The sequence below is a fragment of the Prionailurus viverrinus genome, chromosome E1, assembly GCF_022837055.1.
Source record: "Prionailurus viverrinus isolate Anna chromosome E1, UM_Priviv_1.0, whole genome shotgun sequence".
NCBI lineage: Eukaryota > Metazoa > Chordata > Mammalia > Carnivora > Felidae > Prionailurus > Prionailurus viverrinus.
This window is the reverse complement of record NC_062574.1, coordinates 41,615,728-41,641,311: the sequence shown is the minus strand read 5'-3', so window position 1 is coordinate 41,641,311 and position 25,584 is coordinate 41,615,728. Positions and strand designations below refer to the sequence as shown.

At 50.5% G+C, this 25,584-nt stretch overlaps 1 protein-coding gene across 1 annotated transcript; it reads left to right on the top strand.

Annotated features, from left to right (window-relative positions):
- The first annotated feature begins 223 nt into the window (after nucleotides 1-223).
- Nucleotides 224-23,597, top strand: LOC125151216 (uncharacterized). Its single transcript, XM_047831845.1, has 5 exons — nucleotides 224-431; nucleotides 8,753-8,922; nucleotides 18,320-18,447; nucleotides 20,793-20,966; nucleotides 23,367-23,597. The coding sequence occupies exons 1-5, from the start codon at nucleotides 364-366 to the stop codon at nucleotides 23,595-23,597; spliced, it is 771 nt and encodes a 256-aa protein (XP_047687801.1). The 5' UTR covers nucleotides 224-363.
- The last annotated feature ends 1,987 nt before the right edge of the window (nucleotides 23,598-25,584 follow it).

Sequence of the window (25,584 nt, the reverse complement as noted above, 5' to 3'; positions counted from 1 at the left end):
GGATGTATTTTGCTTTACAACGCACTCCCCGACCCAAGTAAAACGCCTCCTTAAAATGGCACGTGCATTAGAACACAAAAGGGAGAAAACATGCAGAGGTAAGCAGAGCTAAAATCCCTTCTGTAGGACGGAAGCCTGTTTAAACAGGCTTGGGGACTCCACCCACAACCTTCTAACATGAACATCATAATGTCAACATTCCAAAGGAGGCCAGAGCCCCAGAATCAGGGTCTAGGATGCCAGAGAAAGGATGGAGAGGGATGCCCATGAGTCCTGGGATTTTGTACAAGGGCAAAGGCTAAGGAGCGGGAAATCAAGTGTGAAATTCTATCAACACTGTTGAATCTGGACACCATCCTAAGAATGCCCCACTTCACTAGTTGGAAGGTCTCCCAAGTAAGCAAAAGCTTGACGCCATATGACAATGTCAGGTAACCAGCTCACCTCTCTCTTCCTTTACGTCACCGGGGACAAGTTCTGGCTGTCAACAGCACTGGCTTTCTTATACGCGGGGTTCGGTCAATCTGTTAGCCGATATTTTAACAACATGGATAAAGAAGCCATAAAAAAAAAAAAAAGTGAACGTCTTCACCATCAGGTAGAGGGGATATGGATATTTCTCTGTATTATTTTCCTTGAATGTTATTATATTGAGATGACTTAATAAGAAAAAGTCAATTGTAGTAGATTAAATGCATTCACCATCCCTCACGTGACTCAGCACCTCTGACACCAAGGTCCCATGTAAAGGGTCAGTCTTCTGAGGAAGTCAAGGACAGGGCATCAAAATGTACACGACACATTCGGAGGCATGAAAAAATGAAGCTCCTTGTGGGTCATCCCCACTCTCTTACTCTGGAGCTCCCGTTCCTCCTCGATGGCGGAGAGAAAACAAGTTTGTCAGTCGAGAGTAACTTGTTCTAATCCTGTTTGAACCCTTTCGCTTTGAGGTAAACTCAGCCTCATTTGGGGAAATACTCTGCCACTTCAAAGGCAGATTCTTCCTTCTCTCCAGGGGCCACTGGCCGCTCCTCCTCCCTCCAACATGGTATCTGGGTGCAGAGGGAAGCCGACACACCCTTTCGGTCGGGTCCTTGGCGTTCTCGGCTACCAGCTGGTCTCGTCCCTGGACGTCCTGGGCTGGTGTTCCCGTACGTGTAGCAGATCTCACTGTCCTTTGTGGGTGTCCAGCTGGCATCTGCTGCTGACACCTCGGGTCCCTGGGGGTCCCTCAGATCCCCGGGTCCGGGTGCTTTGTCGCCTCTCTCTTCCTTGCTCTGACCACAGCCTGGTGGCAGGACACAGCTACTCTTACTCCTTGGCGTCCTCTCAGCAGGGCAGACAGAAACTCTGGGCCTCCGGGACCCCTCTACGCTGGCTGTATTACCACCTGCGGACCATGGTAGGCACAGCAGGAAAGCACAGGGCAGGGGGTGAGCCGAGATGTGCTGAGTGCCCCTCAAACCATCTGTGGTTTTCTGTGAGGGTTCCTAACACCTCATCACCCCAATTTTGCTTACGCCTGGTGGGTTGGGGAAAGGGGAAGCTTGAGGGGAAGAGGCAGGCGCTTCTCAGTGACCAAGCTGTGGACCACACCCAGGTTCTACCGTCTCAGAATCGCCCTCCTATCTCTTGTAGCAACATTTTCTACTTCCTCTTCCTGTCTGGTGGAAATCGCCCATAAATCTTTTCCTCTGCCATTCCGCACTTTGGCTTTCTTTTGATCTAGCCTCACTCTTTCCATGTTAAAGGAGACCCCGAGAAATGCAGAAAACTCTTTTCTTTCTTCACAAAGCTTGATTTCTCCATTGCCGTGGATGCAAAGTGCCATCTTGAAATTAGGACCCTAGAAATGACTCCATTTTCTTCGCTTTCTGCTGTAAGGATTCTAATTTTCTCCGAGACAGCAGAAGCTACGTCAACCAGTGACTTACCTCATAGAATAAATCAAAGTGGTGTTGCAAAGGTATGGGAGAGGTATAGGGGAACAGTGTAGTCATTACCTAGACCCAAGGCCTGATGACCTGAGGGAAGGCCTATGACATCCTGAAGGAGAAAGTGTGGAGAGAGAACCAGTGACTTTCCGGTAGGGTCCTAGCAGGTCAAGCGAAACCCTTAGGGAAGGAGCCAGCCAGAGGAATACATACCAGGATCTTTATCTTCCTTCTTTGGATCCCCAACTGGAGCATCCCATTGGCCAAACCTACCTAGACCCCAGAGGCAAGAGAGTCCATTGATATAACCCAGTCAGTCAGCTCCAGGATGGGGACGAGTAGAGGATGGAGATAACAGAGGATATCTACCCACAAAGCTTATCCCTGAAAGGAGAGTGGGGAGCAAATAAAGTACGAGAGTATATGCAAAAGAAAATCTCCGTGGCATTTTTCAAAAATACTATGTCCCTGTGACATAAGTCTGTCTTACCCACGGTTTAACTTCCGTCAGTGTCCGTCAAAGAGTGTGTTTCCATTAGAAGCCCACAAATTCTCAAAGCGTTCTGATGACAACAATAGCTAGCCCTGAGTGCTTTCTGTATGCCAAGGACTGTGGAAAGACTTTTTGCTGATGGGATGTACTACTCAAAAGAACCTTCTGGTGGGCACCTGGGTGGCTCAGTCTGCTGAGCATCCCACTCTTGATTTCGGCTCAGGTCGTGAGCTCACATTTCATGAGCTCGAGCCCTGCATCGTGCTCTGCACTGACAGTGGGGAGCCTGCTTGGGATTCTCTCTCTCTCTCAATAAATACATAAACTTAAAAAAAAAAAAAAAAAGGACCTTCTGGGGTAAGCATTATTACCGTCTCCATTTTACAGGTGGGAAAAATTGAGGCTAGAAGAGTGAAAGAATTTGTCCAAGGTTATACAAGCTAATCAAGAGTCCATATAAGATCTAAGACCAGTCTGTCTAAGAGGGGCCGAAAGCTGAGAAGGCACAATTGGGAACTGAAAAGGGCGCCTCCTATCATAGCATCAGCTGCTTCCAAGTCACAGCTGACAGTCACCGTCTGGAATGGTGGGGATCCCACGTCACCAGCTCTGATGTCTCAAGAGCTGCCTGTGATCCGCGTTGCATGGGAAAATTTCTCATTTTTGTTTTTGTTTTCTAATGTTTATCTATTTTTGAGAGAGAGAGAGAGAGAGTTTGAGCGGGAGAGGGGCAGAGAGAGGAAGAGACAGAATCAAAGCAGGCTCCAGGGTCTAAGCTGTCAGCACGGAGCCTGATAGGGGGCTCACGAACCACGAGATCATGACCTGAGCTGAAGTCGGACGCTTCACCCGACAGAGCCCCTGTCTCCCTTTTTTAAGTTGAATTGTTCAGTTCAAATTTGTTAGCCAGTTTCACCGATGGATGAGTTCAACACACTACAAGGCTTCCAGTTTTCAGACTTTGTTGGACGGTGACAGAGAAACCCCACCCAGCACCCCGGCACCCTCCACTCCCACTGTAATGCCTGTCAACAGCTTTTCCAGGCCACCCACACTGTTTTCCATCACACCGACGACCATTTTGTTGGAAGCTTAGCAATAACGATATGATGGGCTGCTTGGGGTTACCAGCATGAAGCACTTACCACGATAAGAACTTCACCTCAGCTCACCTAAGTCATGCCGCCTAAACTCCACAACCCTGCAACTTGCATATATCACTACCCATTTTATAGGTGAAAACATTGGGTTGGGACCCATTAGGTCACAAGCCTGAAGTCGCAAAATAGAAAGCAACAGAACTAAGGGACCACCTCAGGCCTCTCAAAGTCCAGAACTTAGGCTTCTTCTATCCGAAGTGAAAGACTTTCCCCTTGCACAGCTCTGAGACTGTAGATACGCAAACCAGAAACCCAGAGGGACAATCGATCCTTGCAAGTCGGGTGCCAGTGAGAACTTCCAGATGATGCATTTTTGCACTGCAGGCTGCTCCCCCATGATCCAAATATTGTGCTTCTTAAAAGCACCATCCAGAAAAGAGAAGGAGATAAGCAAACAGAAAAGGAGATAAGCCAAGTAAAGAGTGGGACTGCGTGTACTCGGAAATAGGCAGGCTGGTGGAAAAACAAACAGAATCTGCTGAAAATTAATAGGAACACAGAGACGCAGCTGAAGAAATGTTAACAGATGCCTTGGTTCATGTTTTCTCATCCGTGATTTTCAGAGAAAATCATTTGTAGGGTTGCCGTATTAAAAAATGGGTTCCGGGTCCCCTCAGTCGGTTAAGCATCCAGCTCTTGATTTCAGCTCAGGTCATGATCTCCCGGGGTTCGTGAGTTCAAGCTTCGCATCAGGCTCTGCAAGGACCGTGCAGAGCCTGCTTGGGATTCTCTCTCTCCCTCTCTCTCTGCCCCTCCCCCTGCTCACACTCACTCTCTATCAAAATAAATAAATAAACCTTTTTAAAAAAGGAGTTCCACTCACTGAAACTCAAAGGACACTATTAAAATACGTCGATTGTATCATCCCGTAGGCATGCCTTTCAAGCTCCGAGTACTTCTTTCTGTCTACGTCATGATTCTCATCCTCCTTTCCAGATGTTTCCACCACCCTTCTCAGCACAAGCAGCTCTTGTTCTCCCCTCACCCACTCCTCACCTAGCGGTTTTGTTCCAGCACAGAAATGAAGTCTGATCCAACGAGAAGTTGCGGGGGAGAAGATTCCTGGTTGCGTATTTCCATGCACTCTGCCACTCGCTGGATTTATTGTCAACTCTGGAGCCATCTCTCATCTCCCCAGCTTGAGTTGTCTCGAGCTCCACTGCCCATTCTTCCAAATGTCTCATTACTTCTAAAGTTATAACGATAAATGATAAACCTTACCCTTTCTTTTGTTGTTGTTGTTGTTGTTATTTATTTTTGAGAGAGAGAGAGAGAGAGCACAAGCAGGGGAGGGGCAGAGAGAGGGAGAGAGCGAGAATCCCAAGCAGGTTCCATGCTGTCAGTGCAGAGCCTGACCCGGGGCTCAAACCCACACACGATGAGATCATGACGTGAGCTGAAACCAGGAGTCGGATGCTCAACCAACTGAGCCGCCCAGGCTCAGGCGCCCCAAACTTTGTCGTTTCGAGAGATTTACTGCCAAGAGGCTTCTTCATTTCTACCCAGAGCTGAGAGACAGGTCTCCCGGTTCGTACATTCACAATGGATTTCCAGTCCCCACCTTTCCACAAAGCAGCCGTTTCTCCCCTGAGACCGCCCCTTCCCTGTAAGTAACACTGGCACCCCCCTGTCGCTCGGGTCAGATCACCAGCGGGTCTCTGAGTCGTCCTGTCCCTTGTTCCCTCCAGCCAGGGGGGCTTGTCAAGCCCACCCCCCAAACCTCTCCATCCCACCCTCCTCTCCCCACCTCCCACGACACACCTCCCACCTCAGCTGATGCAGCCATCTCCCTTCCAGCCTCACCCCTCCCCGTCCCCTCTCTCCCCACTCTTCTGCACAGATTAGCCAGCCTAATCCTCACAAAATGCAAATCCACGCATGGCATTGTCTCCTGGCTTTCTGGTCGCTTCTGGAATAAAATCTGAAACCCTGAACATTTCCCACGGGGCTTTGCCTGACCGACTCTGGCCTCTCTCCAGCTGCATTTCATGCCACTTTCCCTGTCCCTTGTCCTCTCCAGCCATGCTGGCTTGCTTTCTCTTCCTCAAATAGGCCAAGTCCTGGACTGTTTCAAAGCCTTCACAGTCACCATTCCCTCTGCCTGGGTGCCCATCGCCTAATTTCTCTTTGAACAGCTTGTTCTTCCCTTCAGGTCTCAGCTCCTAATTCTTTTGCCCAGAGAGCCTTTTTTGGACCACCCAGTCCAAAGGGTCGTCCTTGACAGTTACTGGCTCCCTTGTTTATTTCCCTTCTGGCACCTTTCACAACCCACAATTACTTCACTTATATATTTACTTACTATCTTGTTTCCGCTCAACTTCTAAGGTAGAGTTTGGGACATCGTTGGGGGGGTGGGGGACCCAAAAAACAAGCAAACAACAACAAAAAAAAACCCTGAGTGTTGAATGAATGGAGCCCACGGGCACTCTCCCACAGTTTCGATAAAGCACAGAGTCAAAGTGAAGAAAGAGAGACCACCGTCTCTGTGTGAGAGCAAACATCCAGTTACACTTATAAAAACATGCTCTTAAGCATAAGTCAAGATCCCAAAAGATATTTGCTAACCGACGATGCAGAGCTGTGGAATGAGATGCAAGGATAATAAACACATTTGATATGAAACAGATGGAGATCTGGTCACTGGTTCCTTGACGTGGGGCCCTTTAAAAAGTATTCTCTTCTCTTCGACATTTTGTGAGCATGTTTTTTAAGTGCCAGAAAGTGCTGTTATGGAGGACATCCCCAGCTCCCCCCGCAGTCACCGAGGACAAGACAAGGCTTAATTGCGTCCTGTGGACCCGCTCTCGTTTGCATAGCTACCTGGTAAGGGCACAGCTACAACTTTATAAACAAGCATCTCAGAGTGAGTGAGGCACGTGAGGGTCCTTGAATAGGGCACTGGAGACACGTCTAATAACATATTTATTGAGTGTAGGTTTCCTTAATGTGCCAAAATATGCCTGAGGGTTGTCAGTACACATGTTACAACTTGCTAGAAAAGCTGGAGGTATCTCTAGTGATCAGACACAGAGCAGATGTTCTTTTCAGCTTAAGAATTTGGTTTTCCCGCAAAACTGCCCAGCTATTTGCAACCAGGCAGCAGACGAACAGCTCAGATCTTTGGAGAGCAGCAAGGGAAGCGTCCTCAGCGATTGGAAGCCTCAGGAACTCACGAAGGAAAAATGACGCACCTTTTTAAAACGTGGATGGCACGGAAAAATGTTTAGGTTTCTGTCCAGTATCAGCGAGGCTAGCTCAATGACAGGCGCTAACATGAGGCTCCAAGTGTAGACGCTGTCATTTCTATTTCTGTAACCCTTGTCTTCTAATTATCACCTCCGGCAGGCTGGCTTTCAGATTAAATTATTTTGGCTTTCGGGGAAAAAAATGAAACCCACCCGAGATGCTGCCACGTAGCGCTAACCACAGCACGCCAAAGCAAAAATCGTGCTCTGCTTTTCCGAGCCCTTCCTGGAGGGGCACATTCCTGACGAGGCTCAGCTGGGACCCTCATGGGTACAGAAGCACCGCCCTTGACTTTCTGCTCCTAACTCTGACCCTGGTCGTCACTGCGGATCTGAGCTTGATTATACACGCCCCTCCCGCCCTGACGTTCCCTTCCACACGACTCATATTTTGGGTCTACTGTCTTTTGTCCTTCTCTACCTTTACCCAATGCTTTGTCACCTACCCACCCTCCATCCATCCAGGCACCCATCCAACAGGCACTGAGGATCTGCCTCTTGCTAGATCTGCACTACGTGCTGGGGAGCCGTCCGTGTGCAAGGTAGAGTCTATGACCTCATAGAACATGAAATTGAACAGCGGAAGTAGGTATGAAAACAGACCATTTATTGCGCAACTGGTCATTATTAACATGGAGATACTTCAAAGATGCCAGGGACCAAAGGGAGGGCAGGTCTACATCTAAGGGTGAGAACTGGGGGGGTGTCACGGACAGCCCCATAGAGGAAGTCATGAGTAGGCGTTCCCTGGGAGGCGGGGAGCACGAGGAAAGGAAGGAGGGGAAGTGTTACATTCCAGACAGAGGAGGAGAGACAAGCCCATCGCAGAGGCCTGAGAGCCAGAAGCATCTCCAGGGCACTGGGATGGCTCACCTGGTGAAAGTGCACTGGGTGGGAGGTTGGGGGTGGTGGTGGTGGAGGGGGGTGGGCAGGGGGTGAAACAGAAAATGGAGAAGGGAACAGGGTCAGATCAGGAAGGACCTTGTGGGTCTTGTCCAGTGGGGGGCACTAGGATGCTTGAAAATCAACAACTGTTTCCGATTTCCCCAAATACAAAAAATTAATATCATGGGAAGCGGGGGTGGGGGGAAGAAACAGAAAACGCAGTTTGATGTGCAGCATATTCATTGTACCCCCTAAAGAGGAAATTGCTATGGTGGCAGAAGGTAGCTACAATTGTGGTATAGAGAAGTCGAATCACTACGTTGTACTTCTGAAACCAAGGTCACATTGTGTGTCAGCTATACTCAAATTTTTAAAATTATCACAAAAAAGAGTATCGGGGCGCCTGGGTGGCTCAGTCGGTTGAGTGTCTGATTTCGGCTCAGGTCACGATCTCCCGGTTCGTAAGTTCGAGCCCCGCGTCGGGCTCTGTGCTGACAGCTGGGAGCCTGGAGCCTGCTTCGGATTCTGCGTCTCCCTCTCCCTCTCCCCCTTCCCCTGCTCGCACTCTGTCTCTCTGTCTCAAAAATAAATAAGCTTTTTTTTTAATTAAAAAAAAAAGAATATTGCTTGATATTAAAAAAATACCAGATGTTCTGGATGTTTCCCAACCTCCCATGTCTCATCCTTGTAAGAACCGTTTTCTTTGTAATACACGTGTGTGTGTGTGTGTGTGTGTGTGTGTGTGTGTATAATTCTTCATCGGCATCCCTGGAAGCATAACACCTGTTCTCTGATCGTTCCACTGCTTGGGGGGTATTCCCACCCTACCCTTATTACTGCTCTAAAGCAAATACGCAACGATAAGCCGACAGAGTCAATTTGTTTTCTTCCCGGATTAAATGAGTTTTCATCACTTCGGAAGTTCGGGTTCAGCCACTTCCTCTGACAACCACACACTCGGCCACCCATCTGGGGGCCGCGTCACCCAGAACCTCACACCTGATGGTGGGTTTTTCTCTTTTTTTTTACGCTTAGAGTCCCCCATGAGAGGAAGGAGGAGGACCTGCCTGCACACCAGCCCTTGCCTGATGGGCGGACGCGGCCGAGGGGGGAAGGTGTCCAGATCGCTAAGGACACAGCCGATGATGAGGCTACCAGGGAAGGCCCGCCTCTCGGCAAAACAGAACCGCGGAAAGACGCCAAGGGTAAGGCCGGCCCAGGGCTACCGACCCGGTCCCCGTGCATTTTGCAGACACCCTTTGGGTTTATACGGTGGGGTCCTGGAGCCGGGGCCTCTCACGCAAGGGTAGGGCTGCTGGGGTAGGAAACAGAGGGTCTGCAGAGCTGCTGTCACGAATAGGACCGAACTTCTGGCTCGAAGGCTCTAATTGGCACACTTAGGTGTTGTCTGGGGCCGAAGGGGTTGCAGCGATTGGAATTAAAGGCCGTGTGTGCCTATCAGCTGGGTGGCCGCATCCCGTGTTGTGGGTCCCAGGGTCAACCTCATCTTCTCTGCGACAGGATCCGCTATGCTACTTGGGAGGAAACACAGAGCACAGCGTCCCCGGGGGACGGCCAAGGATGGCCTTTGCTCTCTGGCCAAGGGACCGCAACCCTTTTCCCATTCGACCATCGCCTTTACTTCTGCCGAGTTGGGCTGCTTCTAAGCCCAGCAAAGCGCAGTCCTGAGCCCCGGACGCTGGCCACTGCGGTCGTATGAGGAACGAATCACCCTAGTGTCAGTGGTAGGCGTCTTCAGAGCAGGAGGCAGTGGCCACGGTGCTGATCCACGCACGGAACAGCAGCTACGCCAGTAGGAAGCATGCCTCCTTTGTTTTCTCCTTTGGCAAATTCTCTGTCTTCCCCCTCTCTCTGTCCCTTCTCCCCTGCCTCACCTACCTATTACCCAAGGAGTGATTTGTCCTTGCCTGTGGCTCTCCAGCTCTAATTTACCAACTTTGAGTCAAATAGAGCAGCCCGCACTGTCTGCACCCAGGGAGCTGGGGAAGGCACAGGGGTGGGTCATCTTTCCTTCCACGACTCTCTCTTGAGCTAAAGAAGTCAAACCTCTTGCAAATGCATCTACGTGGCATTTCTGCTAAGCGTGCCTCACTGACAGGGGACGGAAAAGCAAGGGGGTGTTTTTAAGGTGAAAAGTTACCTTTAAGCCTCATCATCACCTAAGTGGAAGATGCGACCTTTTCTGATCATTAACACGGAGCTATCACTCACTCCACGAGCTCAACAGAGTGACAAATTACAGTTGCCAGAAGGGGATACATAAATTCTCCTAATTACCTCCAGAGACCTATCCACGCGGAATCAGAAAAGGTTCTAGTTATGCAGACATGGCTTTTTTTTTTTTTTTTAAATCATAGTTTCGCTTCCCTAAAAGTCTTCTTGGTTTTAGTCCCATTCGGGGCCAATGAAAAGCTGTGACAGCTGAGCCAGATAAGAGAGAACTTGGAAAGGAAATTTTTACTTTTTCTTTCTTTCTTTCTTTTTTTCTTTTTTTTTCTTTTTTTTTTCTTTTTTTTTTTTTTTTTTTTTGCAAAGGTTGGTCTTACTCCCCAGGACTGAAACTAGCAATTAAGGAGAATTGTAGGGTAAGGAAAGAGAAGAGATATAGCAAAAGTAGGAGAGAGAGAGAGGAGACCCTTTATTTTGGGATAAAGGCCTCAGCCTGGAAGCCAAACAAATTGAAAATCTTCATTGCAGGCCCAGCTGAGAATAAATTGCCAAGTTCAAAGGCGTGTGGGAGAAGCCCCTGGCCTCCTCCCATCTCTGAGCTCAGATGCTTGCTGAGGGCATGCACAGAAGCCCAGGGCTTCTCCAGACACCTCCACATTCCCGAACACTCCCCACCTTCCCAATTTCTGTTCCTTTCCGGGTCTGTTGAGGGCTCAGAGCCCCCTTTGCTTTTGGACTTTAGTGTCTCACACAGCAGCCATTTATCCCAAGTCAGCTAAGTGACAAGAACTTCAGGGAGTGTACGGGAGACAAAAATGGATTCGTTCTTTCGCTCCCTGAATCTTTGCTGAGCTCCCGCTCTGAGGCGGGCTCTGTTCCAGTGCTGAAAATACCGCGGTGAATAAAACCGATAGAGATAATCAAAGACACTAATGCAGCGAGTGCATTAAGGGGCCTCGTTCTGCGCTCCAGCTCGTCTCCAAGCCTCACAGAGCAGCGTTGGCAGAGGGTGAATCGAGCCGCGCTCCCACCCACTTACGGTCCAGTCTGGGCCAAATCGGTTCCCTCGGGAGAATGCCAGGGCTTTTTGGCTCCCTAAGAAAGGAGTGCTTCTGGAAGCTTCGGAAACATTTATCCTGGGAGCCTGAGGTTCGGAATCCACAGGCTGCACCCACGTGAGCCCTTCTGTTTCTGATTTTCTTCCCACTTGAAAGTAATCGGGCTGGGGGTTTGTACCCACTTCTGACCCCAAAAGGCTCAGGAAATTACAAAGCAAGTTTTCCAACAGATGCTTTCACCAGCGTCAGACAGTCCTGCACAGCCGCCAATTTGCTCTCACTACATCGCGCAAGCCTGACGCCTTAAGAAGTAAAAGGGCCTGAACCGAATGGTCCCGCTTGCTTGAGGGAGGAGTGCCCAGCTGGGACTGAGAGGCCACCTTCCGCTGCTTCAGGCTGTAGTCCTAAAGCCACAGGAGGCCTGCCAGGCGAGGGATCCTGGCAGGAAACACCCATAGGTGTGGGCTATAAAGATCAACAGTGGAGTGTGTGTGTGTGTGTGTGTGCACGCATGGGCGAGGCAGAGGGGGAGGGACAAAGGGAGAGAGGGAGGGAGGGAGATTCATAAATGTTTAAGAAACGGGCGAAATGGGCTCCCTTGGAAATGTGTGGTTTGCACAGCAATTTTTGGAATCTCAGGGCAGAGAGTAGCTGGGGTGACTGAATCCCAAGAATCTGCAGCCACTCCCCAGTCGGAATGCCATGTGTTGTATGCAATCCGAACCACAGCCCTAGCCCACGACCCGCCTCCGCTCAGGGGAGGTGGGGCAGATCTGGGGAGATTTGGTGCTCACAGCACCCAAGAAGCACCAAGGTGGAGAGGCCTTCCAGGTTGTAGTCTGACTGCTAAGAGCCTGACACATAATAAACACTAAGGAACTCCTTCTTAATTCGTCAGTGACATCACTGAGCAGAGGAGCCAACGCGTGAATGCGGGGACCCCGGCCCAGCAGCCCCGCAAGGAACAGTTCGCTCTGAAATGCCAGCAGCGACGTGACCGTCGTTGGCAGCTGTGACTGTCAGCGTTGTAAGCAAATCCAAATCCAGAACTGCCTTCTGGAAGCTTCCATTGCTCATCCCAAGTCCAGCCGTTGGAGCCGGGATGGGGTGGAGGGGAGATGGGTTTGATCACTCTTCGGCCGGGCAGTCTTTTAGAGAGGTGAAGATTACTGCCGTGTTCTGCCATTGGGTTCTTTTTTTTTTTTTAATTTTTTTTTAACGTTTATTTATTTTTGAGACAGAGAGAAACAGAGCATGAACGGGGGAGAGGCAGAGAGAGAGGGAGACACAGAATCGGAAGCAGGCTCCAGGCTCTGAGTCATCAGCCCAGAGCCCGACGCGGGGCTCGAACACACGGACCGTGAGATCATGACCTGAGCTGAAGTCGGACGCTTAACCGACTGAGCCACCCAGGCGCCCCTGCCATTGGGTTCTTCAGTCAAAGCACTCCCACCTCCTTCGGCCACGCCCCAAACGACAGAGTTTTAGGGTTTTAATTCTTGCACCATCGTCATCATCATTCTGTGAATGAGCTGCAGTCTGGGTGCTCCTGAGCCAAATTCAGTGACGTGGCTGTGATCGGACCAGGAGGGGAAAAGTGGGTCTGTCCCCTTCCTGTTCTAGACCCTGTCCCTGAACGTACTTTTTAGACCCCAAACAGATGCTCCGTGAAGGGTTACTCAAAGACAAAGAGCAACTTCTTCTTGGGTCCTCTGTGCCTTGGACCAAATTAAACACATCAGGTCCCATGAGTGATTCGTTATTGTGGTTGAATTCTATTTCAACCACCCTATTCCCCATCCCACACCATTATCCATTGTGCATTCTTCCCATGACTCAGTAATGAAGGAAGGAGGCATCCCGGAGTCCCCCCTCCCTCACCGATTACAACTCCAGAAAAGGATTCTTAAATTATAATAAAAATGTCGAATTATTCCTTGCATGTGTTGACACTGGACAGCTGGCCAAGTGTTTTTCAAATGCTTGGGGAGTTTGCTTTATTTTTTAGATTTTTATGTCAAACAGAATTGCACTTGCCCTGAAGGGGTAAAAAGAAAAAATTCCACCAACAGAGAGAGGAGTGGGTTTCCCCCATATGACAAGATGTCCAGAGGAAGGCAGTGCGGGACCGTAGGGAACTCCATGATGACATCAGAGACCCAAGCCTTTTATAATCTACGTCTCCTTATCCTCATGTTCACAACATGGCTGCTCGCCTCTGTGCATCACATTCACAAGCCAGGCGGAAAGAGGACATGTTAGTGAAGAGAAGAGAGAAAGATACATTCTGGCTGACTGGACCAACACAGTAACTTTCCAAGACACCCCTTCTCCACCAACAGACTTTTACACACACACACACACACACACACACACACACACACACTGGAAAAGCTGGAATCAAACGTGCATTACTACTAGAAGTAAAGACTAGCTTTTCTTTAAAGAAGGGAAACTCTAACAATCATGATGGTCTAAACTCAGAAAAGCAGGTCAGCACCCTCTCAACGGGAGCAAAACAGATGGGCATCACCATGTGACCACGGCTATGTCTTTCGTTTTTTTCTTGAGGTCTCTTGGATGTTCGGTAAACTGGCTTTTGTGCTCCCGGTCCTGATTAACAGAGTTTTCATCATCCCTTCTCCTGCGCATGACTTACAAATGTGTCTACTTGTGGGGATGGCTTGGAGTGTGAGTCTGAAAAGACACGCTTTCCGTGCCTGTGGCCCTGATCCCTACCATGTGCAAAAACCCTATGTGGCATAGGCAAATCCCTGTCACTTCTGACTGCACTTTGTGTCACAAAGCAGCAGGCCTCGGTGTCCGCCTAGGTTTTGTCCCATTCATAGTTCACAGAAAATCAGTGAGCTCCTGCAGATGAATCTTATTTCGCAAGCTGATGGCAATGTCACAGGTAAACAGCCAGGGGTCAGAAATGGTGGGGTTCCCCTGGAGGCTCCACCGTTCCTAACGTGTGACCTTGGCCAAGTCCTATGACTTCTCTGCACTATTATTCCTTCACTGGTGTATAAGTTTTCTGGTGCCGTGTAACAAATTATCACAAATTTAGCAGCTTAAAACAATGCCCGGCTTAGCTGGGTCCTCTGCGTGGGGTCTTATCGGAGGCCTGTCGCCTGAGCCCATTTGCTTGCAGCTTTAGAAATCAGGGTGGCTGGCTTCTGTACGGTCAGCGTGACTTGAGTCTCAAGTCCCCTGAACTTCTTTTAAAGGGCTCACTCCGGGGCGCCTGGGTGGCGCAGTCGGTTAAGCGTCCGACTTCAGCCAGGTCATGATCTCGCAGTCCGTGGGTTCGAGCCCCGCGTCAGGCTCTGGGCTGATGGCTCAGAGCCTGGAGCCTGTTTCCGATTCTGTGTCTCCCTCTCTCTCTCTGCCCCTCCCCCGTTCATGCTCTGTCTCTCTCTGTCCCAAAAATAAATAAAAAACATTGAAAAAAAAAAAGTTAAAGGGCTCACCTGATTAGGCCAGGCCCACCCAAGAGAAATTCCTTTTTCATTCATATCTACTCCACTGATTGGGGACCTAATTCCATCTGCAAAGATCCCTCCATCTTGGCCACAATGGGACGTAACGATGCACTGTATCTCTTCATATTCACAGGTCCTGCGCACACTCTAGGGGAGGGGACTTTACAGGGCATACATATTAGGCGGCAGAATCTCGGGCCATCTTAGAAGTCTGCCTACCACACCCTATAAAATGAAGACACGAATATGACCTGTCTTATATGGTTGCTTTGAAGATGTAATGAGATGGCGAATGTAACAGGAAGCATCCTATAAGCCGCAGCTGCTATAATTACTCTAGCATTTCTGAGTATCTATTACACGTAGCATTTCTGAGTGTCTATTACACGGCAGGCCGCACGTTAGGAGCTGTGGATTCAGAAAACACTAACGTAGACCTTGGTCCAAAAAAAAAAGAAAAAACAATCATGGCGTGTCTCTAATATTCCCCTCACCCCCCAACCCCGTTCAAAAGTTGGCAAACAGCAAAAAAGCTTTCAAATCCAGCTAAATGACTTTTGGATACAGAGACTCAGGGGTTTTGCTCACTTATTGAAGCCACTGTCAAAGATAAAAAGTGCTGACTTCAATAGAATACCATAATCCATAAGGATTATTATTTCTACCCTTAAGAACCCCCCCCCCCCCCCCGCACTGGTTTGGTCCTTCCGTAGTTCTCAGCCTGGACTGCACACGACTGACTCCCCTAGATGGCTTTTTCTGGGGTCCCACCTGCCAAAACGCAGATGCATTTGGCCTGGGGTGCACCCTTGCTTTGGAATTTTTTAAAGCCCCCCCAGGACACCCCAACACACCGCCAGGAATGAGAACTTCGGCGGGAGCCCAAGTCTGATAGCTTCCCAGGGTCTGAAAGCCAAATTCCCCTTAAAGAGAAACCGCCGAGGACAAGACAACCAGACATGTGAGCAGCGATAAAGCATTCTCCCATTTACTTGTAGCCAACATTGAAATTCAACACATTTCACACCTTTCCAAGGGGCTCTCCCAGGTCCCGGCTGCTGTTCCTTTTAGCGGACAGCCCACCCCTGGGTGGGGACTACCTGGGGTCGCGATGAGCCCAGAATAAGTTGCCCACGTAGCCAAGAAAGGTGCTCAGCTTGTCTTCCTCATGCTCGTTCAGTGCTTATTGGCTCTGTCGCCTGCATATATGGAGCACCTACTATATGCCCAGCTTCAGGCGGGGCGCTGGGACTTCAAAGACCAAAGTCTGCCTTCCGGAGCTCAGAGTCTAATGCCAAGAGGCAAACACACCCTTCTTGTACCAGACGAGGAGTGCTTTCTGGATCGAGGGCCTGGAGGCAGATTTTCTGTTGTAAATAATCTTTTTAAAAGCCTTCTCAGTCTTCTAAGACTATGCGTATCTCTCTCCAGGGTTTGATCCCTGCAGGGAGCAGCCTCTTTCTGACTTCCCTTCCACCCCCCTGGCAGCCATTCTTTCCCACCCCCACCCCCAAGTAATTATCATCAAGGAGAGGAACGTAAAAACTGCCAAAATGGCATAATTATTCCATAAGAAAAGAAGAGCGACCTGAAGCCCCAGCTTCCTCTTTTCCCATCACTTCTAACCCTCCAGGGTTTCTCTCCCGTACAAAGGGGCGTGCTCCAGAACCCCGGGAACGGGAACGCATCCCGAGCCGGGTCGGGGCTGGCTCCTTCTACCTGCTGAGCCATCCCTGCTTCCAGCAGGACTGATTGCCAATGCGGCAGAAAGCAGGCACTTGAGGACTGGGGAGGCTTTGGCAAAGCCCAGGGAAGCTGGATTCCTCGTTTGAGATAACACTGAGCCCGTGGCAGCCTGGGGTTGGAAAATCGGGACTGGCTGTGGTTTGCCTGGGTCTAGAGGGGAACGTTCCCTGCCCCCCCCCCCCCCAACCAGAATAACATATGCTCCTACAGAGACCTGAGAGGGAGGTCAGCTGGCATCCATGGCCTTCAAAACCCCTTCCCCCTTATAAACACTCATTGAAAGCTTACTATGGGCAAGACCCTGGGCTGGGCTGGGCTAACCGCCCCCCCCCCCCAGCCTCCTTCCACCATGAAAGGTGTTCAAATATCAAATATCACAACCTTGCTGTGGTCTTAAGGATTAAGTATCATGGCGGACCCCAGAAAGAATCATTCGGAGTTATTTCTTTATACCTACTCTGGCATCCTGGGGAAATGGCTATGTCAAGCTTGCTTCCTTCTCTATTTTTAAATTCTGTTGGAAGAGTGAGAGCATCCTGGGCTGCTGCTAAAAGCTTTCAGGAACCACACGAGAAGATACCAGCCAGACCCAAGCCTCCCACCCTGGCTGTCCACAACCTCAGCTCCTAAAATCTAGAGAAAGGGAAATGACCCCAAGACCATGGCTGGCTCGGCGACCTAGAGATGGAGTCCGGCCATTATTTATGCCTCTGGCGCATGCGTGGGGGGGAATAAACCTCTCCGTCCAACATCAGGAAGTGAGGTTAGGTGGAGGCCGAATTGCCTTCCCGGTGCCTCAAAGCTGCCAGTGCGAAAATTAGTGATTAAGGGTCAGGATGATGAGATCGCTTCCTCTAGCACTGGGGAGCCCACACATAAGGGCTAGAGTATGAACTGGATGACGTCGAAGACCCTGGGAACCCTAGATTTTGTCACTGAGTTAGGCCAGCCAGCCCAGGCGCGGTTTGCTGAAGGCTTGGTCACGGGCCAGATGTCTGTCTTGCATCGGGATTTTGAAATCGCTGAGAAAACTCCAGAACACTCATTTCTATTTTGGAAATCAGTGCTTGCCTTAGGAAATTGTCTCCTTGCAAGAGGGGGTGTATTGAAGCATCCACTAATGGAGGGGTTGGCAAACGACAGCCCATTAGGCCAAATTTGTCCTGCCATCTGTCTCGTGTGACTCGCAAACTAACGATGGTTTTGCCATTTTGAAATGGTTGCAAAGAAGAAATCAGAGGCATAATATTTTGTGATACATGAAAATGATCTGAAAGGTAAGTTTGCTGCCCATCAATAAAGTTTTATTGAGCTATAGCCACACCTACTTGTTAACTTGTTACCTATGGCTACTTTTTGTTTTTAAGTTTACTTCTTTATTTTGAGCGGCAGAGAGAGAGAGAGAGAGAGAGAGAATCCCAAGCAAGTTTCACACTGTCAGTGCAGAACCCCGTGCGGGACTCAAACTCACGAACTGTGAGATCATGACCTGAGCCGAAACCAAGAGTCAGAGGCTCAACTGACTGAGCCACCCAGGCGCCCCTGGCTACTTTTGTGCAGCAACAGCCATGTTGTGTCGTTTCAACAGAGATCACATGGACCTCAAAGCCTAACATAATTACTCTCTGGCCCTTCCAGAGAAAGTTTGCCGACTTCTACACTAGTACGTAAAAAATAATTCTGCACAAATACAAAAAAGTGAGAGGGTCACATAATTCAGTCTTTATTTGACCTAATTAAATGACCATCTTGGGAGTCCAGGATGCTCTTCTCTACTCAGTTAAACCCCCACGGCAGTAATTAACTCGACTCATGTGGCAGCCGCAAAACAACTTGCCAGGGATGCACCAAGCACAGAGAATTGCCCACCATGCCGATCACATTCCAGAAAGCAAATCAGAGTATCGTATAGGTTCGATGAGTCTCCCAAAACAAGAGCACTTTCATTCTTGGCTCCTGGGTTGAGGGTCTGCTTCCTTCTCTGCGGCGAGAACCTCCCTTGTTAATAATCTATGGGTCGGGGTCAAACACAGAGACATTAACCCTGGTGGAGGCGGGGAAGGGGCCAGCACCGCGCACGGATCCTACAGCACGACATTTCTCTCCTCTCCTCCTTGGAACAGACTGGAAGCTGCCGATCCCGCTGGGACCCGTTTATCCACCGTTAATCTCGAGTCTGAGCACCACCAAAGCTGTGGGGCGAAGCTGGGACTTGACTCCTCTGATGGCAAAGAGCTTACGAATACCTGATGTGAGTCTTCCAAGGGTCCCCCCTTTTCCTTACCCTTTGCACCCTGGGAAGTGAGAGAATGCCCCACGCAGGGGTGGGTTGAGCCAACAAGGTCCTGACAAAGACAGGAGGAAGTGGTTTCTGTGCCCTGCCGTCTCCCTCCCACCCCCCCTCGCCTCTGCCACCATGCAAGACCAGTGCAGGGAGAGAAACACAGGTCATAACGTATCATGACCTCATCAGGGTTCCCCAAAGAGACAAAACAAGCAACCCTCCCAATCGGACAGTTTTCCAATGCTCCGAGTGGTCTTTTCCACCCCAGGGCACCTCTGTTCCTCCTCCCGGCCCCGAATTTCTACCACACCCCCACCGTGGAAGATGTGAGTCCTCAACACCTTACCTTGTGGTTAACGGGTTCGTTTTGCTCTGTGAGTGAGACGTGTTTGAGAGGTTTGGGGGTCACCTACCCCTGTTGTCTCAAAACCCAGGAATGGCCTTCTCCCAAAGGTAACTGCTTGCTCACGTGACAAACTTCTGTCGCACGCTTACTGCAGGACACGTGGTCATGTAGATGGACCATCCGTGCGGACGGATGAAACAGAGGCCCTGTTCTCACGGATCTCAGTGCCTAGCCGGGACATGGTCGAGGGGAGAGACACTCACAGGAAGTCAAGTGGGGGACACAGACCCTTGGGCTCCGTGTATGGAAAACCCAGAGGAGGCCTTTACCGCAGCTGAGGGGTTGGGACTTAGCTCTGGTGGAGGTGCACTGCGCCGGCAGCCAAAATCGGGGCCCTGAGAGATGGATGGGGGTAAGTGGGGGTGGGTGGGAAGGCAGGACAGGAAGTGGGGGACAGACACCCAGGCGGAAAAGGAGGCACACGCCCACTGTATTATAGACGTGATGATGAGGCCGGTGATGCTGGCTCTCCCAAAGGAAAGCAACGTGACAAGTCAGGGACAGGAGAAGAGCCCGAAGAGGCCGGGCTGGAGGCCTCGCATCGCGCAGAGGAGATGCACTCTGCCGTCCGGAGGTTCTGGCCCAGTCCCGAGGACTCGGGGTGGCCCGGCTCCTTCTAAGCTCCAGGGGTTACAAGCCATCGTCCTTCAAGGTGGACTCCCTTGGAGCAGAGTCACCCCCCCGAAGCTACGCAGTGACTTTATGCTCGAGAAGGTAACGGAAGGCCCCCAGGAAAGTCCTCTCACGCGGCGGGGGTCTCAGTTTGCCCATCCAGGAAGCGGGACGTTTGATTTCCGGAATCCCTAGGGGCCGCTGCTGTCTGTCAGCTCCTCCGCCCGCCTCCAGAGCTGCTATCGCCGCGTTCTTCTGGCTCCTTACGGTCAGGGCTGGAAGAAATAAAACAACACACATCTTTGTTTCCTGCTGTGTGGGAGGCAGGAAATGGCCGAAGCCCCTAATTGGGATGAGGTTCCTGCGGCCTGTCCAGCCGCCCACTCCGCGGCAACCCCCACCCTCGCAGGTGTTGTCGGCCAGAAAGGAGGGCACCCTCGGCCATGCGGCCGACCACGTCCCTGCCTCTGGGGGGTGTGAGAGGAATCGCGATGCAGATAGAGTACCCCTGCCACTCCACTTCAGCTACCTGAGCCTCCTGGTGGCCCCTCCCACAATGGTAGCCACAGTCCTGCCACAGGGCCTTTGCACTTGCTATGCCCGCTGCCTAGACTGCTCTGTTCCTCCCTCACCTCAGGTGTCTTTGTTCAAGCCTCACCTCAGCAAGGCCTTCACTGGCCACCCCATCTAAAACTTTGCTGAGCCTCCTCTGCAAACAGGGCTGGGTCCGGGCAGAGGGCGCACGGAAGGGAACTCAGGCTTGGGAAACCCACCGTGCACCCATGGCGGTGTCTCTCCCAGCAGAATGCAGACAGGGCTCCTTTGCACCTCGGTTTCTGACAGAAGCGAGATTAGAATCACGAGACAGGACCCTCCGGCCCACACCACACTCTGCCTCCTGCCTGTTGCCTCCAGGAAGGATGGCCTTCAACCCGTAGCCAGCTTGACTCTCCAGTTTCATAGCCACCGGGCCCCTTCGAGGCTGCAAAGGGACCTTGTAAAGTCATGGCCTTCCAGGTGGGTGGGGAGTCAAGGTCCTGCAGTGAGTGGCAAGCTCCTAAGGAGAGTTCAGTGCCCCGACCTCACTCGAATGTGCCAGACTCCCAGCAACAAAGGGAAGGGAGGGCCCTTTTATCTGCCTCCCGAGGCCACGGAAAATCAAGAAAGGTAAATGGAAGTCCAACTGATAAGCGAGAGGCATGGACAAGAGCTGTCTGTTTTAAAAAGTATTCTTTGTCTCGGCGCGAGCCCAGGGTGCTTGGTAACCACATGTTACCTCGGCCCCTCACTGCAGGTGCCGGTGGCCTGTGTGCCCCCGCAGGGCCCCTTCTGGCACTCTGTGGACACGAAGGCAGAGAAGAGACTGGCCGGTCGGAAGGAACGCCGCAGCCGCTTTGGGGACGTCAACGTGCACAAGCGCTACCAGCTTGGGAAGATCTTCAGCCCCTTCCAGGCCCTCGCCACCACGGTGAGCCCCCTTCTCCTTGGAAAAGCTTTTCGTTTTTTGTTTTTGCTTTTTAAGTCTTTTAGGGAGAACGGCGACAACCCCCAATTCTTTGTCTTTTTTAAGAAACGCGTGGGGCGCCTGGGTGGCGCAGTCGGTTAAGCGTCCGACTTCGGCCAGGTCACGATCTCGCGGTCCGGGAGTTCGAGCCCCGCGTCGGGCTCTGGGCTGATGGCTCAGAGCCTGGAGCCTGTTTCCGATTCTGTGTCTCCCTCTCTCTCTGCCCCTCCCCCGTTCATGCTCTGTCTCTCTCTGTCCCAAAAATAAAAAAATAAAACGTTGAAAAAAAAAATTAAAAAAAAAAAAAAAGAAACGCGTTAGTCAGCGGCGGCCGCAAAAATGCCGCGTAACAAACTGCTCTAAAATTTGCCAGCTTTTACCATGGCCACCGTCTATGTTTCTTACCTGCTGGCCTGCAGAGAAAGTGGCTCTTTCCTCTTCTGTTGGTGGCAAGTTCGCAGGGTAGGAGGGAGTAAAGAACTGAGAACAGTGATCCTATCTACCGCAAGAGATGAACTGTAGCCTACCTAAAGGTCGGTAACCTGAGGTTTGGGGAAGTTCCGAAGGCAAGTGGTTGCAGGTGTGGTGTTCTGAAATAAGAGGAGAGAGAGGGCTCTGGGAAAGGGAAGTTTCTGTGATTAAGGAAGAAGTTTCTGGCTCCCGTTCCCCTTCCTCGCCTGTGACCCTCCGGACTCCAGTCAATTTGAGTGGGACCATCCCCAAATGCATTTCCTTAAAATCATTACTGTGCTGTCTTTGTGATACTTTCTAGACATAGCTTCTTATGATCCTAAAATTTGAGTGTGCATATGAATCACGTGGGAAGCCTGATTAAAATGCAGACTTCCAGGGGCACCCGTGGCTCAGTCGGTTAAGCGTCCGACTTCGGCTCAGGTCATGACCTCACAGTTCGCAGGTTCAAGCCCCGCGTCAGGCTCTGTACCGTTGGCTCAGAGCCTGCAGCGTGCTTCGGATTCTGCGCCTCCCTCTCTCTGTGCCCCTTCCCCGCTCATGCTGTGTCTCTCTCTGTCTCTCAAAAATAAGTAAACATTAAAGAAAATTTTTAATAAAAAAATGGAGACTTCCAGGCTTACGGAGATTTCCATTCAGAGGGTTTGGGTGGGGCCTTGGCATTTCCTTCCTTAACAAATTCTCTGTTCACCACCTTTCTGGGGCACTCCTTCCCAACCTTGTTCACGTCAGCCCTGTGTCTGGACGGAGCCAGTATGGCAAGGCCACCTGTAGCCCAGCACAGCTCAGGAGTGTGCCTTACACCCCAGCTCTGGACCTTTCTTCTCCCCAGTAGCTCTCAACCTTTTCTGAGCTTCAGAATCACCTGGGTGATTACTGTGCTAATGCCCAGGTTTTTGCCCCAAACCCATTAAACCAGAAGCTCGCTGGCGTGAATTGGGAACCGCAGCACCAATGTGTTGAGCCCACATCGCACACCAGGCGCGGTGCTAAACAATGGCGTTTTGGGTGATGGGGGGGTTCATGGGGTCTGGAGCCAATGGCCAAGAAAGAAGTCTTGAAGACATCTTTGGTGCAAAAAGGTGATTTTATTAAAACACGGGCATAGGAAGAGCTGCCCTGGGGTCCCGACGGGTAACTCATTATATACCCTCAGGTTGGCAGGGGGTCACGGATAGAGGAAGTCCCTAAGGGATTTTGGAAGAAACCTTTCCAGGACCTGGAGGGGCTAGCTGTTGCTAGGGAAACGCCACCGTTTAATACAACCTCAGACATGAGACCCTTCAGATGTAGATCAGGGGGCCATAAGCCTGGAGTCTGGTTGCCAGCATGTACCTGGGGGCAGTTGAGATAAAGGAAATAGACTTACAGGGTCCTCAAGGTTGGGCTAACGTTAAGCTAAGGTTCTCTTTTGCCCCCAGCGAAGTGCCATTATCCAGGCAGCTGAGCTCCTAGAGGGAGGTCACTTTGCTGGTTTCAAGGACTTGTCAGCGGGCTGCAGGGAGTAAGGGAATTTAAGTTTTTCTTGCCTTAGTTTCCCACATCACCATGGCAAGCACTTAAATGCCTTTCCTTTGTTCTTGGGTAGCTGAGAGTGTGTCCAAGGAATATCGCACATATTCCACTTACGGGGGCGTGTGGGGGGCAGCCTGTATTTGACCCTCATGCTCCCTCATCACTAAAGACCTTACCTCCAATCCTTAACCTTCATGACCTCTACCATGTGAACATCACCCTCACGATACCCATGAAGCAAGAAAAGATGAGATGTGGTAAGCAACCTGCCCAAGACTGTCAGCGGTCAGGGCAGAGCCGGGATACGAACCCGTGCACTGGAGCCAGCGCTCCCCACCCCCACACTCTATTTCATTACCTTTATTCTCTGCCGCCTAGGAGATGCGAACACTGTCGTATCCCCAAGACCTGCCCACGAATCCGCACGTGCAGAGAATGGGCATTCCACGCCCCGCGGATGGGAATCGCCACGCTCTATCCCTGTCCTCCACGGAGCCGGGCGCCAGAAAGGATGACAACAACCCCGCGAAAGAGAAGGCAGCGAGTCACATTAAAATGCCTTTATTCCCCCCAATAGTTAAAGCAACAAAATCTAATGACACGAAATAATAAAAATTTTAAAACAGCGATCTGGCCCCTTGCTGCAAGGCTTTGCATTGAGACACTTAGAGCCCAGCGACTCAGGAACGCAGAGACGTTCTCAGGCCTGACTTAACATTTAGATAATTTGAGGAATGCCACCAACAGGCCTCTGTGGGAATATTTTAGAGAGGATGAAACCGTTAGGAGCCGCGATACTGAACTAGAAATGAATCCTTAGTAGGTACATGGTTCTCCAGAAGTCTAAAGATGCAGAGAAGGGATGGTTAGAGTTCAGTGAATCAAGGACCCCTCCCTTTCTGTCCTCCTGGTCTACCATCACAGAGTGTTGGATGGCAACCTTGGGGTTCGCTCCTCATGGTGATAAAATGGTTGCCACTGCACCAAACACCACATCCACACATGACCACGTCAAACCCTGGAAGGCTGACGTTTCTCCTCATGCGACGAATGCATGCAAACATGTACACACACACACACACACACACACACACACAACCTCTCCTGGGAGCCACTTAGCATATTTTTCAGCAATTCTCTTTGGCCAGGATGGTGTGGCTTACCCATGTCATAACCACAAGGGAAGCTGGTAAGGAAGTATCGGGTGTTTACTAGGACGCAAGTTCTACCGTCAGAAATGGAAGGTAAGAAGACGGCCGATGGGGAAGCAATCAATGTTGGCCACAGTGCACACTCACTGGTTTGCAGATCAGACCATTTGTGCTGAGTGGAAACCTGTCATGTAATTTGTAAGCATCCACCCTAAGGTTGCTCCTCTAAGAAGCTTCCCCCACCTTAAGTAGCTTTCACTTTCCTTTGATTTTAAAAGTAATGTGTGCTTGGAGGGGCTGGGTGGCTCAGTCAGTTGAGCCTCAGACTCTTGAACTCTGCTCGGGTCAAGATCTCACAGTTGGCAAGTTCGGGCCCTGCGGCGGGCTCTGTGCTGACAGTGCGGAGCCTGCTTGGGATTCTCTCTCTCTCTGTCTCTCTCTCTCTCTCTCTCTCTCTCTCTGCCCCTTCTTCCTCTCACTCTTTCTCTCTTGAAATGAATAAATAAACTTTAAAAAATATTTTTTTAAAAAAGAAAAAACAACAGTGACCTGAATCACATTGTTTCGAGACAAGCGGTGTTTGTATCCGGGAACATTTAGGTCGTTTTTCAGTCTCTCGCCATTATTGGTATTGCCGAGTTTCCTTTGGGTCTAGATCTCTTTCCCATGGTTTTGACTGGGTTCTCTTTTGCCCCCGTTGCCTGACATCTCTTGGAAGGGCCACCTGGACCACTTCCAGATCCCTTCCCATGTTGCCATGGTTACCGAAGCCATTGCATGGGCTTTATTACAGCACTATTCACAAATATCTGGAGGGCTCAATTTTCTTTAAAATTTTTTTTTCAACGTTTATTTATTTTTGGGACAGAGAGAGACAGAGCATGAACGGGGGAGGGGCAGAGAGAGAGGGAGACACAGAATCAGAAACAGGCTCCAGGCTCTGAGCCATCAGCCCAGAGCCCGACGCGGGGCTCGAACTCCCGGACCGCGAGATCGTGACCTGGCCGAAGTCGGACGCTTAACCGACTGCGCCACCCAGGCGCCCCGGGCTCAATTTTCTTTAAATGTTTCTGTCTCTGTTTTGTTTTTGTTTTTGTTTTTGTTTTTTTTTTAGAGAGAGAGACTGTATGCAAGTGGGGAAGGGACAGAGAGAGGGGAGGAGGATCCGAAGTGGGTTCTGCACCGATAGCAACAAGCCCAATGTGGAGCTTGAACGTACGAACTGTGAGATCACGACCTGAGCCGAGGTCGGACGCTTAACCGACTGAGCCACCCGGGCGCCCCCTTCATATATTTCTGAACTGTGTGATATGCAGAACATATAATTCCTCTTCTTTGGGGCACAGGTCCTCTCTTTTTTTTTTCCCCCTCAGGATTTCTTTTCTTAATTTAATTTAACTTAATGTTAAATTCCAGCGTTGTTAACACACAGTGTTGTATTAGTT

Bases quoted from the DNA above. Each gene is read 5' to 3' on its own strand.
- LOC125151216 (XM_047831845.1), top strand. From the start codon at position 364: ATGCCCCACTTCACTAGTTGGAAGGTCTCCCAAGTAAGCAAAAGCTTG. The intron at 432-8,752 runs GTAACCAGCTCA...TTTTACGCTTAG, and splicing joins ACGCCATATGACAATGTCAG to AGTCCCCCATGAGAGGAAGG. The intron at 20,967-23,366 runs GTGAGCCCCCTT...TCTGCCGCCTAG, and splicing joins TCCAGGCCCTCGCCACCACG to GAGATGCGAACACTGTCGTA.